Source organism: Ranitomeya variabilis, chromosome 2 (assembly GCF_051348905.1).
Source record: "Ranitomeya variabilis isolate aRanVar5 chromosome 2, aRanVar5.hap1, whole genome shotgun sequence".
Taxonomy (NCBI): Eukaryota; Metazoa; Chordata; class Amphibia; order Anura; family Dendrobatidae; genus Ranitomeya; species Ranitomeya variabilis.
The window spans coordinates 855539724-855556877 of NC_135233.1; the positions used below are offsets into that span (position 1 = coordinate 855539724).

The following is a 17154-nucleotide window of genomic DNA, read 5'->3' on the forward strand; positions in this document are numbered from 1 at the left end:
AGAAGGAAGAGATTATGGAGATACTACAATTATTAATTTTTTGGCCCATCTCATATCTCTATACTAAAGACACACAAAGCTACAGTCTTTTACTTGCTAACTACTGGAGCTATGATGTGTCCAAAAAATTAGCTGTTCGGCGCACGGTGTGTGTTGACGGCGGTGAAATACACAAGTAAACCACACATAATTGGGAGCAAAAAACAATATTATTTATTTTGTTATACACAAACTTTTTATTTAACTGCGCCTGCTTGGGGTAGAGTGATGGAAACGGGGTGTGTGAAGCTGTGAGGCCTGGCTAACTGTGGATGACGCAGAGGTGGCAGGAGAAGGGGCAATGAAACTTGTGGGGACTGGTAGTTCGGGGATAGGGCTTGGCACATGAGATGCCTGAGACGCACTGGAAGGGTGAGACAAACCTGACATTACAGACACACTGGGAGGTGAGGGGGGAGGAATACTAAGAGTCCGCTGTTTTTTATTTTTTTTCCCTTTCTGGGATCGCCGGATTCTGGGAAGCCTCGATGGGCTCATATGTCGTGGCATGGACGTGGTTGATGACCTGTCAGGGTCCGACTGCACTGTGCCAGAGTCCATAGTGCTCGTAGAGCGTGCAGCCATGCCAGAGTCCATAGTGCTCGTAGAGCGTGCAGCCATGCCATAGTCCATAGTGCTCGTAGAGCGTGCAGCCATGCCAGAGTCCATAGTGCTCGTAGAGCGTGCAGCCATACCAGAGTCCATAGTGCTCGTAGAGCGTGCAACCATGCCAGGGTCCATAGTGCTCGTAGAGCGTGCAGCCATGCCAGAGTCCATAGTGCTTGTAGAGCGGAAGGCCATGCCTGGGTCCTGCTGCAACGTGGTGGTGGCGGTACGGAGGCCATGCCTGGGTCCTGCTGCATCATGGTGTGGCGGTAGTGAAGGCCATGCCAGGGTCCTGCTGCTGCATCGTGGTGTCAGTGGAGGAGGTCCAAGCAGGAGCAGCAGTTGTCATGGTGGTGGCGGTGGGCTGTCCTACAGCACTCGGCATGGTGGTGGTGCTGTAGTGGTGTCCGGCAGTGCTAGGAATAGAGGTGGCCGTGCAGTGGTATGCAGCAGAGGTCGGCATTGAGGTTAATCGTGACAGTGAAGGCACAGGTGGATATGCCGCCACAGTCTGCTGAAAATACCGACTCTGCTGAATAGCCTGCACGTAAGCAGCATTGCAGGCCTGCATGACACTAAGCTGGAGATCAGGAGTAAGGTGTTCCGACATGCCCTGCTCAATTTGGTTATTATTATTATTATTTGGTTAAAAAAATGATGTGCTGGCCTCTGGAGGTTGGCTTTTACTTGGTCAAGGCTTTTGGTGACCTCCTGGATACGTGTATTCACGTGGCTAAGGAAAATATCCATTCGGTCACCCAAAGCCTTGAGTCCTTCGTGAAAAACCGAGCTCAAGTGCAAAAACTCGGGCATGAGGGACCTGTCCGATGCCCTCTGCCGCTGCCGGGAGGAGCCCCCCAAAAAAGGAGCAGAGGCAGAGGACTGGGAAAGGGGAAGACCTGATGGACCAGCTTCCTGGTCTCCAGTTTGTGTGGCAGGCCCACTTGCTGCAGCGCTGCTGGATGGCTGGGACGGGTCTGTGGTTGTCTGATGAAGGACCGCTCCAGAACCTGGACCAACAGTATTGCTCCATGTGCTGTGAAAAAAGAAAAAACAAAATTAATACCAAGAATTAACCAGACGCAAAATCCTGTGGAAAAGAAATATACAGATTATGGCAATACAATACAACCAAATGCAAGGGGAAAATACTTACGTTCTCTGGGCAAGGACCGGTCTTAAAAATGCCAGAACGCGATGGTATTTGTATTTTCTGATCCTTGCTCCTGAACCACTGGGAACACGGCTCTCTTGACGCAGGTCCTTGTTGAAGCGGTCCTTCATCGAACGCCAACGTGTTTTCACTTTGGCCACTGTTAAAAAAAAAAAAAGGTCAGAAAAAGGACTTTTGGCTGTGCTCACTGAGAGTTTCTTTCATCACACACAGTTGTGTGAGCACGGCCAAGGTCTCTGCTGCTTCCCACTGCTTTGCAATACTTACCAAATGCAGTTCGAACCCGAGTCGGGGCGTTATCCCAGCCATCCCACATCGCTTTGGCCACCTCATTCCATAGGCGCCCGATCGTCACATTGTCCGAGTGCTGTGGAACCTGGGTGTCCCACAACGGGACTCGCTCCTGGACCAGGGAGATGAGGAGGTCATTTTCTATGAGGTCTTCATCCCATTGTGGAACCTAAAAATTAAATAAAGACATTAATGTTGGATACATTAACATAAGGAAAAGAAAGAAAACAGAGGATGAGAAATGGCATGAATAAGGAAAGTCAAGATACAAAAGGAGTCCATAAGAAAATTGTAAAGAAAGAGTAAAGTACAGAAAGGAAGATTCAAGAATACTAAAGTGAGGATACAGTAAACAGTCAGCCTTGTATACTTACACGCTGCCGCCTTGACACTCGTCCGTGACCCCGCTGCTCCTGCCCAGTCTAGAAGAAGTGCTCTAAAAAAATGAAAAACAAAAATTGTCATATGTGTAGATGTGACAGTGAATACTTACCAATCTGAAGAGGTGAGTACTCACTTCACTGACATGTTCTACTTCAGAAGGCCCAAGACGTTGCTCCTCATCAGAAGAAGAAGACATTCTGATGCATGCAGAAAGAAAGAAATGCAAGAAATTAAGACATGTAGAGACATAAAATAGAAAATAAAGGCATTGGCTAGGATATACTCACATTGTTCAGAGACTTCTTTCCTCCAAGCTGCTTTTGTCAGTCTCCTCTGCTTCTCTGTCTGCTGCGTAGTGACCTGCAAATGTCCACTCCCTCCCTTTATCACCTTGTATGCGGGGGGTGGCTAATCAGTGTCTAGACATGTTTTTATCTGGTGCAACGCATGCGTTCATGAATGCATGCAAACGCATGTGCTTGCAGCCGCATGCGTTCACATAGACAGCAATGCGTTTTTTTGGCGCATTTCTACCGCTAACAACCGCATACATTTCTAGGCGGCAAATTGACGCCTCTAAAATTACTACATGTAGCATTTACCGCGCCAAACCGCAGACGACGAAACGATGCATGCATCGTAAAACGCGGAAAAACGCAATCAAACGCAGACACTTGCGTTCCTAATGTTAAATATAGGAAAACACATCGCATGCGGATTATTACGGATGAAACGCTGCGGACACAACCGCAAATGTGAAACCGGCCTTAGAGTGCTAGCAGGAGTCAAATCTATGATCACACAGTCCCTTGGTTGATCAGGCTGTGGGAATGCTAATTTACAAATGCTTATGTACAAAACTATATAGAGTACTTTTCTATAACCATCAGATGGATTATTTCTTTGTTCAAAATTTTCTGCATTTTGACTGAAACTCTTTAGCAAATCCTGCACTCTAAACAATAGACATATATATTACACAGTCAAATGTCTATATGTCTATGTTTTAGTTCATTATAAAATCATTATATGCAAATATTACTACTACAAAATATAACGTTAGTATGTATATTTTACTTCACCATCCATCACCACCGTTTTCCTTTCATTCCTTCATCTTGTGTGTAGTTCAGTTACACACACAAACATGAGCAAACAAGGCAAAAGCTATTAATATCTAGAGAGAGTATTAGATGTACTTGATCCCCCAGTGTTCATAGCCCAAACTGAGTAGGAACACAGCAGTAGGAAAATTAGGTGCTAAACTAGTCTATCCCTATCCCCCGGATTACTTCTGAAGGTGAGACGCCGAGTTCTCGTGCCTTGTTATGCTCCTAAAACAACCCCTGTCTGTCCCCTCCCCCACTCAGGGTAGGGGGAAGCTGAAGTGTATAGGAACACACTAACCAGACAAACGAGGGAAGACAGACAGGGATAAATGGAAATACCAGCCATACAAAATACACACACCAAATAACAGAGTGGGACACAAGGGGAGTTTAAAGAAGGTGAAACCAAATAGGAGAGGATTATGCACACAGACAAAACTCCAAACAACAATTGCTGGAACAATCTACAAACACCAACTCCAACCACAAACTACACCTCCAACTCCAGAACCAGGCAGTAAGAACTGACACTGGCAATCTTTAGGTGCCAGAGTGAAGCGATGGCCGGGGGACCACCACGGTGCAGGAAGACTACTGTACACAAGATGAGGTGCAAACAACAAAGGGTAGATTTATTGGAAGGCAAGGGATGAAGTGAATGAGGAAGATGCAAACAGGGGTGTACAATGGCAAAAGACAATTTACAAGAGTTATAAACGTTATCTTTCCCATAAAATAGCACGGTGCTCCAACTATTACAGACTCAAAATATGTCTAGCAAGCAAATGTAAACAATAAACAAGTGATGATGCTACTCTATAACCTCTCTGGCCTTTAGTAAGCAGGCCACATGGCTCCCGTGTACTAACTACTGAAGCCTACACTAGGCCCTAACAGGTGCACCAAACAGGAACAAACTCACGGTGATGTTGGAGAATAGCTCCAGTCCCAGGGGGGCCCCCAGCAGTCTAATATGGTGGTGCGCACGGCTTCCTGTCAGCTCTGTGAAGCGGGGTCTTCTCCTTGCTTCTGGATCCTAGGGATGCTCCTGGAAACTGTAAATTCCTTTCTCTGTATCTTCGTGGCTCTCTTGCAGCTATATCAGGACACAGTTCCTCTCTCTTTCAGCTATCAGCACAAAAAGTCCTCTCTGCTGCAGCCTCAGCTCACACACACTGCTCCAGCTCCACACCTGCACTCAGCACAGACTAGTTCATTACACCGACTATTGCAGGGGAGAAGCAGAACATTCCATCACGCCAGACAAGGGGGTGCAGCCTCTTAAAGTGACAGCGTGTTCCTTACTGTCCATAACAGCACCACCCTCTTACAAGAGGTGAGCATATATAGAAGAGTGTAGTTGTCAACACTGAACCGCAGAGACAATCCAGGAAGGAAAGCTCCAGGAGCGTCAACTGAACAACCCTTGCGCTGCCACCAAAAGAAAAACTTGCACTGTCTAAACCGATGGTGAAGTTCTTCTAACCAATGCAGGAGTACTTGAAACGAGATGGCGTGGTCTTCTGGCTCCTCCCTGTTGTGGTTTCCCCGTGACACTGAAATAACAGAAGATGTACAGTGAGAATCAATAACGGAAAGAAGAGTAAAAGGCGCTAGTACCCACTGGGGAGGATTCAGCTACAAAAATAAAACAGTAACCACCCTACTGTCGAAACCAGACAATATGCACGTAAATGTGGAATAATATTTGCGCTAAGAATGTTACCCAGGTGGGAGATAGGGGAGAATGGACAATAAGCACCTATTGTCCATTCTGCCCTATCTCCCTCCCGGATAAGATTCTTAGCGCAAATATTATTCCACATTTATGAGAATTAATAATGGACAAAATCCAAACCAAAAATGCAGTTGGGTAGCCAGGTCAGAATACATGAGGTCAGGCACTACAAATATTAATTAATTAGACAGTCCAATGTCAAACCAGAGAAGGCATCCAGGGGTTTCCCCAGGAGAAGAAGCTAAGTCAGAACAAGTGAACACACCAGGTAGAATATAGAATACAATTGCTGGCAAAGAACATTACACAGTAAATGAAAAGCCGCACATGATCCTTCACAGGCCACCAAACCCCCTGACTGATTCACAATTGGCCTGTCATATGGACATTCAGGTTGGCAATTGTGCCAACTGTCATGATATCTGGGTGGCTGGGTCTATTGTGCATGCTGAAATAATAAAGGGGAAAGGGGAAGGGATTTTTTCAGCTCACCATGTGTGTGAATATACTGTAGCCTTCATAGTAGGGTGCGGTGCATGGACTCCAGCAGGGAAGCTGGGCTGCAGGGTTAAAGAGAAAAAAGGGGATTCCAGCATCCGTTTGATGTTGAGATTAAGACATGACTTGACCATGGACAGGACTAAGGGTACCGTCACACAGTACCATTTTCATCGCTACGACGGTACGATTCGTGACGTTCTAGCGATATCGTTACGATATCGCAGTGTCTGACACGCAGCAGCGATCAGGGACCCTGCTCAGAATCGTACGTCGTAGCAGATCGTTTGGAACTTTCTTTCATCGCTTGATCACCCGCTGACATCGCTGGATCGTTGTGTGTGACAGCGATCCAGCGATGTGTTCGCTTGTAACCAGCGTAAACATCGGGTAACTAAGCGCAGGGCCGCGCTTAGTAACCCGATGTTTACCGTGGTTACCAGCGTAAACGTAAAAAAACCAAACAGTACATACTTACATTCCGGTGTCTGTCCCCCGGCGTCTCAGCTTCTCTGCACTGTGAGCGCCTGCCGGCCGGAAAGCGAGCACAGCGGTGACGTCACCGCTCTGCTTTCCGGCTATGGCGCTTACACAGTGCAGAGAAGCAGAACGCCGGGGGACAGACACCGGAATGTAAGTATGTACTGTTTGTTTTTTTTACGTTTACGCTGGTAACCACGGTAAACATCGGGTTACTAAGCGCGGCCCTGCGCTTAGTAACCCAATGTTTACCCTGGTTACCCGGGGACTTCGGCATCGCTCCAGCGCCGTGATTGCAAAGTGTGACCGCAGTCTACGACGCTGGAGCGATAATCATACGACGCTGCGACGTCACGGATCGTGCCGTCGTAGCGATGAAAATGGTACTGTGTGACGGTACCCTAAGAGCCCTGAGCTGGAAACGCGTAGACAGATGTCTTAACCCCTCCACCTCTTTCCTCACTTCCCTCCTTCTTCCCCCACAATTATTTTATCATTAGAATTTTTTTATTTTAAATGTTATCATTAAAAGTCATGTTTTAATCACAACATCAAGCAGATGCTGGAATTTCCTTTATTCTCTTTGTCATTGTGCATGTGCTGCCCATGTGCCTCCTCTTGGTTCTTCACGGTGGCACTGGCCGAGAGGATTGGGGCTGGAATACAGCTTAAAAAGTTTGTAACATGTTTTTTCGTCATGGCCCCATTGGAAGTTTTGTTGAAAATGTGACAAACAATATACCGTACATGTGTAATTTATGTGCGTTGACTTTTGTTGTGACAATTGTGTATATTGCTTTAGGTCATCTCAATATTTACCTGCTTGGGTTTGTGGATTCCGCGTTCAGCCATGTTTGTGGAAATCGGGACTGGCACGTGAGTAGTAGATCAATGTTGAAAGATATCATACAGCAGAGGTGTCAAACTGCATTCCTTGAGGGCCGCCAACAGATCATGTTTTCAGGATTTCCTTGTATTGGCACAGGTGATAATTTAATCACCTGCACAGAATGATTCCAGCCACTTGTGGAATGCTAAGGAAATCCTGAAAACATGACCTGTTGGCGGCCCTCGAGGAATGCAGTTTGACACCTCTGTCATACAGTATACAGAAAATAATATTAATTATAGGAATGCTTTGTTTCCGCAAAAGAAAGGTAATCTGTCTAATCTTCTATAAGTGTGATTAGGCTGTAGTACAGCCCCTCAGACAAGCACTAGTCAGGACAAAACAAACCTCTTTTTTAAAGGGCCTCTGTCACCACAGAATGACTGTTTAAGCCAAGTACAGGCTCTCTGCTCATCACGGCGGGGCCAATCATTTATATACACCTTCCCACCTGCTTGTTTTCCATTCATCTCCACCCGTCTCTGACTCTATGAAGCCAGAGCTGTTAATCATAGAAGAGGGGATGGTGGCGATAGAGAGAAAACAAGCAGGTAGGAGGGTGCACTTAAATGTTTGGCCCCGCCATAATGCACCTAGTGGCGCGACTTGGTTTGAACAGTCATCCTGTGCTGACACAGTCCCTTTAATGCTGAATCTGTGTAATGTATCTTATCGAATGGCTATTAGCAGTGAAACTTACCATATAGACCTCAAAGTTTGTTTCACGTGCATTTTGCTCCTTCCAGTCACTCTTCCAAAACCCCACCACATCATAAGTAAAATTATCCAATAATGAGAAATGACCATTGCAGGCACTTACGTAGACATACAGGTAACAATATCACTGAGTGAGAAAAACAGCCATACTTGCAATACTATGTCCAGACACAAATGCACATACAGGATGCAGAAGGTACCCCTAGATAAAAGCAGGGGCAGCACAGGTGCAAAATGCTGAAAACAAGCCACTTACTAACCCACCAAACATCTGTGGGGCGGCTGCCCAGTATTCCAATTGCCCACATGTCTGCATAGTGTTTCGTTCACACTATTACGTTAGATGCCGCTCTATCCATGTCCAATAATGAGAAATGACCATTGCAGGCACTCACATAGACATACAGGCTGGGTGATACGAAGACATTGGTTATCAAAGTTCTTAAGGGGGATCACTCACCAAGATCATGCTGCCCTAAGATCTAGGTACACAGCTTTAACCCTTTCCCAACTCGACAATTTTCATATTTGCATTTTCATTTTTCTTTTTCCGAGAACCATAGCTTTTTTATTTTTCAGCTGACACAGCCAATTGAGGGCTTTTATTTTGCAGGATGAGTTATACTCTTGACTAACACCATACATTTTATTATGTGATGTACTGGAAAGCGGGAAAATTCCAAGTGTGGTGAAACTGAGAAGAAAGAGCATTTCTGCAATTGTTCCTTGGGTTTTGTTTTAACAACATTAATTGCACAGTAAAAACGACCTAGCAATATAATTATGATTAAGAAGATACCACGTTTGCATCCTTTTTTTTACATAAGTCGTGAAAAAAAAAAAATTGCAAAAACAATTTCACTTGTATCACCACTTTTCCAAGACCCATAACATTTTCAATTTTTAGTCGATGGAGCTGTATGAGGGCTTGTTTACTGTGTCCTGAGCTGACGTTTTTATTTATAGACAATATTTTTTGGTTGCTTCCTATTGTATTTGTTTTGGAATTGCAGATTCTGAAAAACAGCAATTCTGGCATTTTCATTTTTTTTTCTCATTACTGCTTTTACACTTTGGGTTAATTAATGTTATATTTTGAGATCTGCCTTTTAAAATCACAGCAGTATCATAGGCATTTATTTTTTATTTCATTCTTTTACATAGGGGTAAAAAGAAGGTGATTTTAATTTGATGTATTTTCTTATATTGGCTTTCATATCACTAACATTATGACAGGTTGTGGGGTTTTCAGCAAACCCCTGGCCATCATGACAACCCATCAGCATCCCGGGATTTCATTGAGGGGATCTGGTGAACGGTTAGAACTTTGCAACTCCCAGATCACACGCTGTAAATGACGCCGTCAGAGATTGACAGTGGGATTTAACAGATCAGCCACGGGCAGAGCACTGTTCTACCCGCAGCTGATAGAAACAGATAGTTACTGAATTACACAGCTCTCATCTGCCATCTTTGATGTGGGCTCAGCTCCTGAGCCCACATGAAAGGAGATCTGACCTATGACTTACCAATTCATATGTTGGTAATTGGTTAAGACTGGATTGTGGCCAATGTTTTGATGCGGTCAATGGACTTTGCTATATATGGGTGGTAGATGGCTATTATAACTGTGCCGTAGAGATAAACATAGTTCATTATGAAACACAGACCTGTCACTGGCACCAATGTCAACGGTATCAATGGAACATTTTAAAGACCCGATAATCCCTTGTTGCAAACACATTTTCTTTAAAAGGGAACCTTACTTTCAACAAACTTTGCATAAATCAATTGTACAGGCAAATATAACAAACTTTGTAATACTGTATATCTTATAAGAGAAATCTGCTGCCTTACCCAGTTAACAGCCACTTCTACCTCTCCCCCTGCCTCCTGATCAGCCATCTACACTGAGAAGAAACTATCACAACTAAAGTGGACTGCCAGATCACTGTGGTGCCAGGTTACGGTCCATTATAAACTGTGGAGAAGAGAGGCGTAAGGACTAGAGAGGTGTGAAGTGAGGAAACAGGCAGAGGGAGGCACAGAAAGATTGCACTGAGCTTTCTAACAAGTCTTTTTCTTCACCCCAGAGCTGGATTCACATCGACACAGCTCAACACTGCTGTACGATTTCCTACATGCTGCTGCTGCTTCTCTGTGCTTAAAACTAAATGAACAGCAGGAATCCATAGAAATACATGCAGCTGCACACTCCGGTTCTGGTTCTGAGTGGCGGTGGCAGTGCCGGGTATTGATGCGAGAGACTCGAGCGAGTTTCTCGCATTACACACTCAAGTGTGACCCCTGCCTTACTTTATTCTCGCGGCTCATAGGAGTATTCGACATATGGTTCCAGAGAGATGGTCCTTTTTATTTGCTGCTAATTTTCATGGCCTTTGCCAAGGGGGCATGGCTCACACAATTCTCTAGATGGGTCTTTTTAGGCTGAGAGCAATACTCCCTTATAACGACCATTAAAATTAGGAGTAAAAGAATGTCCTTATCTCTAAAACCGTATGGTGGATTTTTAAAAAAATGGAATGCTCAGGGGAGTAGTGAGAAGAAAACATAATTAAAACTGGCTACTTATCACCTCATGACAGGTTCTTTTTAAGATGGAATCTCAGTTATTGGAATAAAGAAAGTTGTTCAGCAATCAGTTTACTGTATCTACCATTGACAGCCTACTATAGATATTTATTGATGGACATGGCAGCATAACATTCAGAATTCATTGTGGTAATCATTATTTTTCAAAGGTATTTTGCAGTATGCTTCTACCTTACCTTGATGGTTATTATAGAAGGTTATGGAGGAAAAGATGCAATTGTCAAGAAATTTGAATTCACAGAGATTCAGATCAACACTGGACCATGCTGCTGCTGCTGCCCATGTCTTCCCCGCGTAAAGATGACCAAGTAAGAATTACCATAGTGTTTATAGCGATAAAGAAAATAAAATAAGTTATTACCAGCTACGTCCCTCCCACCAAAAAAAAAAAATCAGAGTAATAATGATGCATGTAGCTAGGATACAATTATAATCCAACGCATTTTACTATTGGTGAAGTAACAAACAAGTAAAATGATAAATTGTACAAGTTGGTCTCTGTCCACAAGAGTTTATGTTCTAAATGGAATGAAGAACATCATAGGTAAATGTTAGGAGCAAATGTTATGGACTGACACAATAAGTTCTATAGAATGGGTGCAGGCATAGGAGCACTCTAGAAGGGGTAATGGGTCATTAAAAAGCAGGGGTATTAAACAAGTGGCACGCAGAACGTGAAGCAATTTCTTATGGCCCGCATCCAAGAACAGATTATAAGGAGGGTAATCTGGTCTAGTGCTCAAGACTCCTGAGGGATGGGTGGGGAGGACAATCAGATTGCCCTCAAAGTATTTTCACCACTATTGGCAGTGCGCATCGTTGTGCAGGGATAATTCCTTCAGCACCGCTGCCAGCAGTAATAAGACAAAGAGCAGCTGCAGAAAGTCGCTCTCTTTCAGCGCATTTTCTAAGGCTCTCCACCTGCGCCATTTAGGATGCATCAGACCAGAAGATGCTGCGGGTGATTGTCTACAGAGGCGATTTCTTTTTTTTTTTAACAGTGGGGCGGGGGGGTATGAGGTGGGTGCGAGTAGGAGAGTAGACATGTGATTGTAATAAATTGGGGAGGGAGAGTGTCATGATTCCCCAATGGCATGGGAACATCAGAAACACAAAAATAACAGACTAGCTCTCGGGTGATGGAAACTCAAGCTGACCGTGACCTAAATCTACCACACAACTAACAGTAGCCAGGAAGCATTCCTACGGCTGCCTAGATGCCATGCGCCAGCCGGAGAACTAACTACGCCTGGAAGAGGAAGGAACAGACCTGGCTTACCTCTAGAGAAATTCCCCAAAGATGATAGTAGCCCCCACGTATATTAACGGTGAGTTCAGAGGAAAAGACATACACAGTATGAAGGTAGATTTAGCAAAGCGAGGTCCACTTACTAGATAGAGGAAGGATACAAAAGAGGACTTCACGGTCAGCTGAAAAACCCTTTCAAAAAACCCATCCTGAAATTACTTTAAGACTCCTGTGTCAACTCATGACACAGGAGTGGCAATTTCAGTCCACAAGAGCTTCCAGTAACAGGAAATGACAAAACTGTAAACTGGACAAGAAAAACAAAACAATAAGGACAAGAGTCCACTTAGCTGATCAGCAGACTAGTAGCAGGAACATGCAACTGAATGACTCAGGTTACAATGATGACCGGCAAGGAAGTGACTGGAGAGCAAGGCTAAATAGGGAACTCCCAAAACTGATGGAAGCAGGTGAGCTGAGGCAGAAAAGCACACACAAGTCTCCAGTACCACCAGCCACCACCAGGGGAGCCAAAAAGCGGATCACAACAGTACCCCCCCCTTAAGGAGGGGGCACCGAACCCTCACAAGAACCGCCAGGGCGACCTGGATGAGCCCTATGAAAGGCACGAACCAAATCCGAGGCATGAACATCAGAGGCAGTTACCCAAGAATTATCTTCCTGACCATAGCCCTTCCATTTAACCAGGTACTGGAGTCTCCGCCTGGAAATACGGGAGTCCAAGATCTTCTCTATAACGTACTCCAATTCACCCTCAACCAGCACAGGAGCAGGAGGCCCAGCAGAAAGAACCACCGGCACCTCGTATCTCCGCAACAACGACCGATGGAACACATTATGGATAGCGAAAGATGCCGGAAGGTCCAAACGAAAGGAAACAGGGTTAATAATCTCCAAAATCCTATAGGGACCGATGAACCGAGGCTTAAATTTAGGAGAAGAAACCCTCATTGGGACAAAACGGGAAGACAACCACACCAAGTCCCCAACACGAAGGCGAGGACCAACCCGACGCTGGCGGTTAGCAAACCGCTGAGTCCTCTCCTGGGACAAATTCAAATTGTCCACCACTTGTTCCCAAATCCGATACAACCGATCCACCACAGCATCCACTCCAGGACAATCCGAAGACTCCACCTGACCAGAAGAAAAACGGGGATGAAACCCCGAATTGCAAAAGAAAGGGGAAACCAAAGTGGCAGAACTGGCCCGATTATTAAGAGCAAACTCCGCCAACGGCAAAAAGGCAACCCAATCATCCTGATCCGCAGACACAAAACACCTCAAATACGTCTCCAAAGTTTGATTAGTTCGCTCCGTCTGGCCATTAGTCTGAGGATGGAAGGCAGACGAAAAAGACAAATCAATGCCCAACCTGGCACAGAATGCCCGCCAAAATCTAGAAACGAACTGGGTACCCCTATCAGAAACGATATTTTCAGGAATACCATGCAAGCGAACCACATTTTGAAAAAACAAAGGAACCAACTCAGACGAGGAAGGCAACTTCGGCAATGGCACCAAATGAACCATCTTAGAAAAACGGTCACACACCACCCAGATAACAGACATCCTCTGAGAGACAGGAAGATCAGAAATAAAGTCCATCGAGATGTGCGTCCAAGGCCTCTTCGGAATAGGCAAGGGCAACAACAACCCGCTAGCCCTAGAACAACAAGGCTTGGCCCGAGCACACACATCACAAGACTGCACAAAAACACGCACATCACGAGACAGAGATGGCCACCAGAAGGATCTAGCCACCAAATCCCTGGTACCAAAAATTCCAGGATGACCCGCCAGCGTAGAAGAATGAACCTCCGAGATGACTCTACTGGTCCAATCATCAGGAACAAACAGTCTACCAGGTGGACAGCGATCAGGTCTATCCGCCTGAAACTCTTGCAAAGCACGTCGCAGATCTGGGGAAATAGCGGATAATATCACCCCATCCTTAAGGATACCTGTAGGTTCCGAATCACCACAGTAGAAGCACAAGCCATTTTTGCGCCTATAATTCTGCCGCTCGCTTCTTGACAGAATTCTGTCACATTGCATTTTCTCTGGCGTCCCTTCAGAAGATACCGCCAAATGGTGCACGGGTTTGCGCTCCCGCAAACGCCGATCAATCTGAATCGCCATTGTCATGGACTCATTCAGACCTGTGGGCGTAGGAAACCCCACCATGACATCCTTAACGGCATCAGAAAGGCCCTCTCTGAAATTTGCCGCTAGGGCACACTCATTCCACTGAGTAAGCACAGACCATTTACGAAATTTTTGGCAGTATATCTCAGCTTCATCTTGCCCTTGAGACAGGGCTATTACAGCTTTTTCAGCTTGAATCTCCAAATTAGGTTCCTCATACAGCAACCCTAAAGCCAGAAAAAACGCATCCACATTGAGCAACGCAGGATCCCCTGGTGTCAATGAAAATGCCCAATTCTGAGGGTCACCTCGCAGCAAAGAAATCACAATCTTAACCTGCTGAACAGGATCTCCAGAGGAGTGAGGTCTGAGAGAAAGGAATAATTTACAATTACATTTGAAATTCAGAAACCGAGATCTATCTCCGGAAAATACCTCTGGTGTAGGAATCTTAGGTTCAGAAATAGGAGTACGTATAACATAATCTTGTAAATTCTGAACCTTCGTAGCAAGATTATTTAAACCTGCAGCCAAACTCTGAGGGTCCATCCTTAAACCGGAGAGATCAGAGCCATTCAAGGATTAGAAGGAGAGAAAGGCAAGGCTGTAAATAGAGCAGAAATACAACTGAGCCAACTAAGTAGCAAACATGAGAGGAAAAAAAAAAAAAAAAAATCTACAGACTTCTTTTACTCTCCTTTCTTCTGCCAATTACTTTAACAGCGGCCGGTCATACTGTCATGATTCCCCAATGGCATGGGAACATCAGAAACACAAAAATAACAGACTAGCTCTCGGGTGATGGAAACTCAAGCTGACCGTGACCTAAATCTACCACACAACTAACAGTAGCCAGGAAGCATTCCTACGGCTGCCTAGATGCCATGCGCCAGCCGGAGAACTAACTACGCCTGGAAGAGGAAGGAACAGACCTGGCTTACCTCTAGAGAAATTCCCCAAAGATGATAGTAGCCCCCACGTATATTAACGGTGAGTTCAGAGGAAAAGACATACACAGTATGAAGGTAGATTTAGCAAAGCGAGGTCCACTTACTAGATAGAGGAAGGATACAAAAGAGGACTTCACGGTCAGCTGAAAAACCCTTTCAAAAAACCCATCCTGAAATTACTTTAAGACTCCTGTGTCAACTCATGACACAGGAGTGGCAATTTCAGTCCACAAGAGCTTCCAGTAACAGGAAATGACAAAACTGTAAACTGGACAAGAAAAACAAAACAATAAGGACAAGAGTCCACTTAGCTGATCAGCAGACTAGTAGCAGGAACATGCAACTGAATGACTCAGGTTACAATGATGACCGGCAAGGAAGTGACTGGAGAGCAAGGCTAAATAGGGAACTCCCAAAACTGATGGAAGCAGGTGAGCTGAGGCAGAAAAGCACACACAAGTCTCCAGTACCACCAGCCACCACCAGGGGAGCCAAAAAGCGGATCACAACAGGAGAGATTGAGGACATGGCACTGTAATACGTAGAGACAAGGTGAAAGAGAGGACATGTAATTGTAATGCATTTGAGGTAGAGGTGAAGATGTAGAGTGGTAATGAATTGAGGGTATGGGCGAGAAGACATGAAATTCCAATAAATTGGGGGAATATGGAATTTGTAATAAATAGGTGATGATAGAGAGCACATGGAATAGTTCTGAATTGGGGTGGAGGAGAAGAAAAGTGGCAAATTATAATTTTGGGGTGGGATCCATAGTGCTGACTTATCAATTTATATTTTTAAGGATGGGTGCATATGTGTATTTAGTGTCACAGTATGGGGGACTTTTCTTTATCATGGTCAAACTCGCGATGTACTCCCTAGTCTTAACAATGTGGCCTGCATTTTAGTTTGAGACCACTGATATAATGGAAGAAAAAAGACATATATGTAGCTGAGTGAAGAACATGAGATATGAGGGTGAAGAAGCATGATGTAACCACTGAGGAAGAGAGAGCAAATCAGCCATAGTTGCATTTAGATGAACTGAGGTAGAGGTAATAGCTGAGTCAAGAAATTAGGGGCTGATTTATTAAGACTGGCCCAGCACACACCAGTCTTAATGAAGGACTCACTGGAATACACTGACTGGTGCCCAGTGCCGCCGCCAAAACTTTATGCCAGCCGGAGACTTGCTTAAATTTCTGAAGTAAGCTCTGCCACTTTAGTCAAGTAACTTATGATGAATTTGACGTGCGGACGTGACCATGCTCTGTCATGCCCACGTGATGCCCATCTTGGTGAAATTGGACCAGAACTAGCGTGTAACCGCTAAAAGTCACAATATTTTTATGGAACTTCTCAGTTACATAGTTACATAGGTTGAAAAAATAGTGTGACTGATAAAGGTTTTTACACCGTATTTCTGACTTACGCACCTTGATGAATCAGCCCCATAGTGTTTTAGATAGGCTCTAATAGCATATATATGAACAGGGCTTTATGAAGTAATCCCCTTAACAGTGGGAGAACTACATATGCCGCTTTATTTATTGGTAAAATCTTAAGGAATGGATCAATTTTTAATTTTATAATTTACTGCTCATTGTTACGGACCACCCCAGCGGTCAAGCAGAGGAGGCCAGTCTCCTTGGCATGGAGCATAGTGCATGTAAGCTGTTTGGTATAGAGCTTGTAAGCATTGAATTGCAGCTAGTCAGATTACTTCATCCATCCACCATTATTGCTCCTACACTTCTCTGACACTGTAAAGAAAAAGCTGCCTGTTAGGCCTACGGCTCAGTCATGCCAGTAACCGAAACTGTTAGTCATCAGGATTGCACTGCCCCTGGCAAGCATGGAGTTGTGATTCCCTGAAGGTAAGAAGATGTTTCTCATGCAAGCTAACTTTAATTCATTAAAATGCACATACATGAATGCTGCAGCAACACTTAACATCATTAAACATTGACAGGTAATTAAATTAATTATCTCAGAACAATTACACCTGCAAAGGGGTGAGATATATTAGGCAGCAAGTGCACAGTTAGTTCTTAATGTTAATGTGTTGAAAACAGTCAAAATGGACAAGCGTAATAATCTGAGCGACTTTGATGAGGGAAAAATTGATGTCTAAATATCTTGGTTGGAGCATCTCCAGAATGCTACTCGGCTATATATACAGCCCTATCCTGCAGTGCATCACTGCTCTTCTCTATATATAAATACATCCGACAGTATATCATTCCAC

At 44.6% G+C, this 17154-nt stretch overlaps 1 protein-coding gene across 1 annotated transcript in view; it reads left to right on the forward strand.

Annotated features, from left to right (window-relative positions):
- The window catches only part of SLC51A (solute carrier family 51 member A), a 79937-nt gene that overhangs the window by 21001 nt on the left and 41782 nt on the right, over nt 1–17154 (forward strand). Inside the window, exons 4-5 of the mRNA XM_077290243.1 lie at nt 7122–7195; nt 10688–10846. Of these exons, the coding sequence (XP_077146358.1) occupies nt 7122–7195; nt 10688–10846 (233 nt within the window). The remainder of the gene's footprint in view (nt 1–7121; nt 7196–10687; nt 10847–17154) is intronic.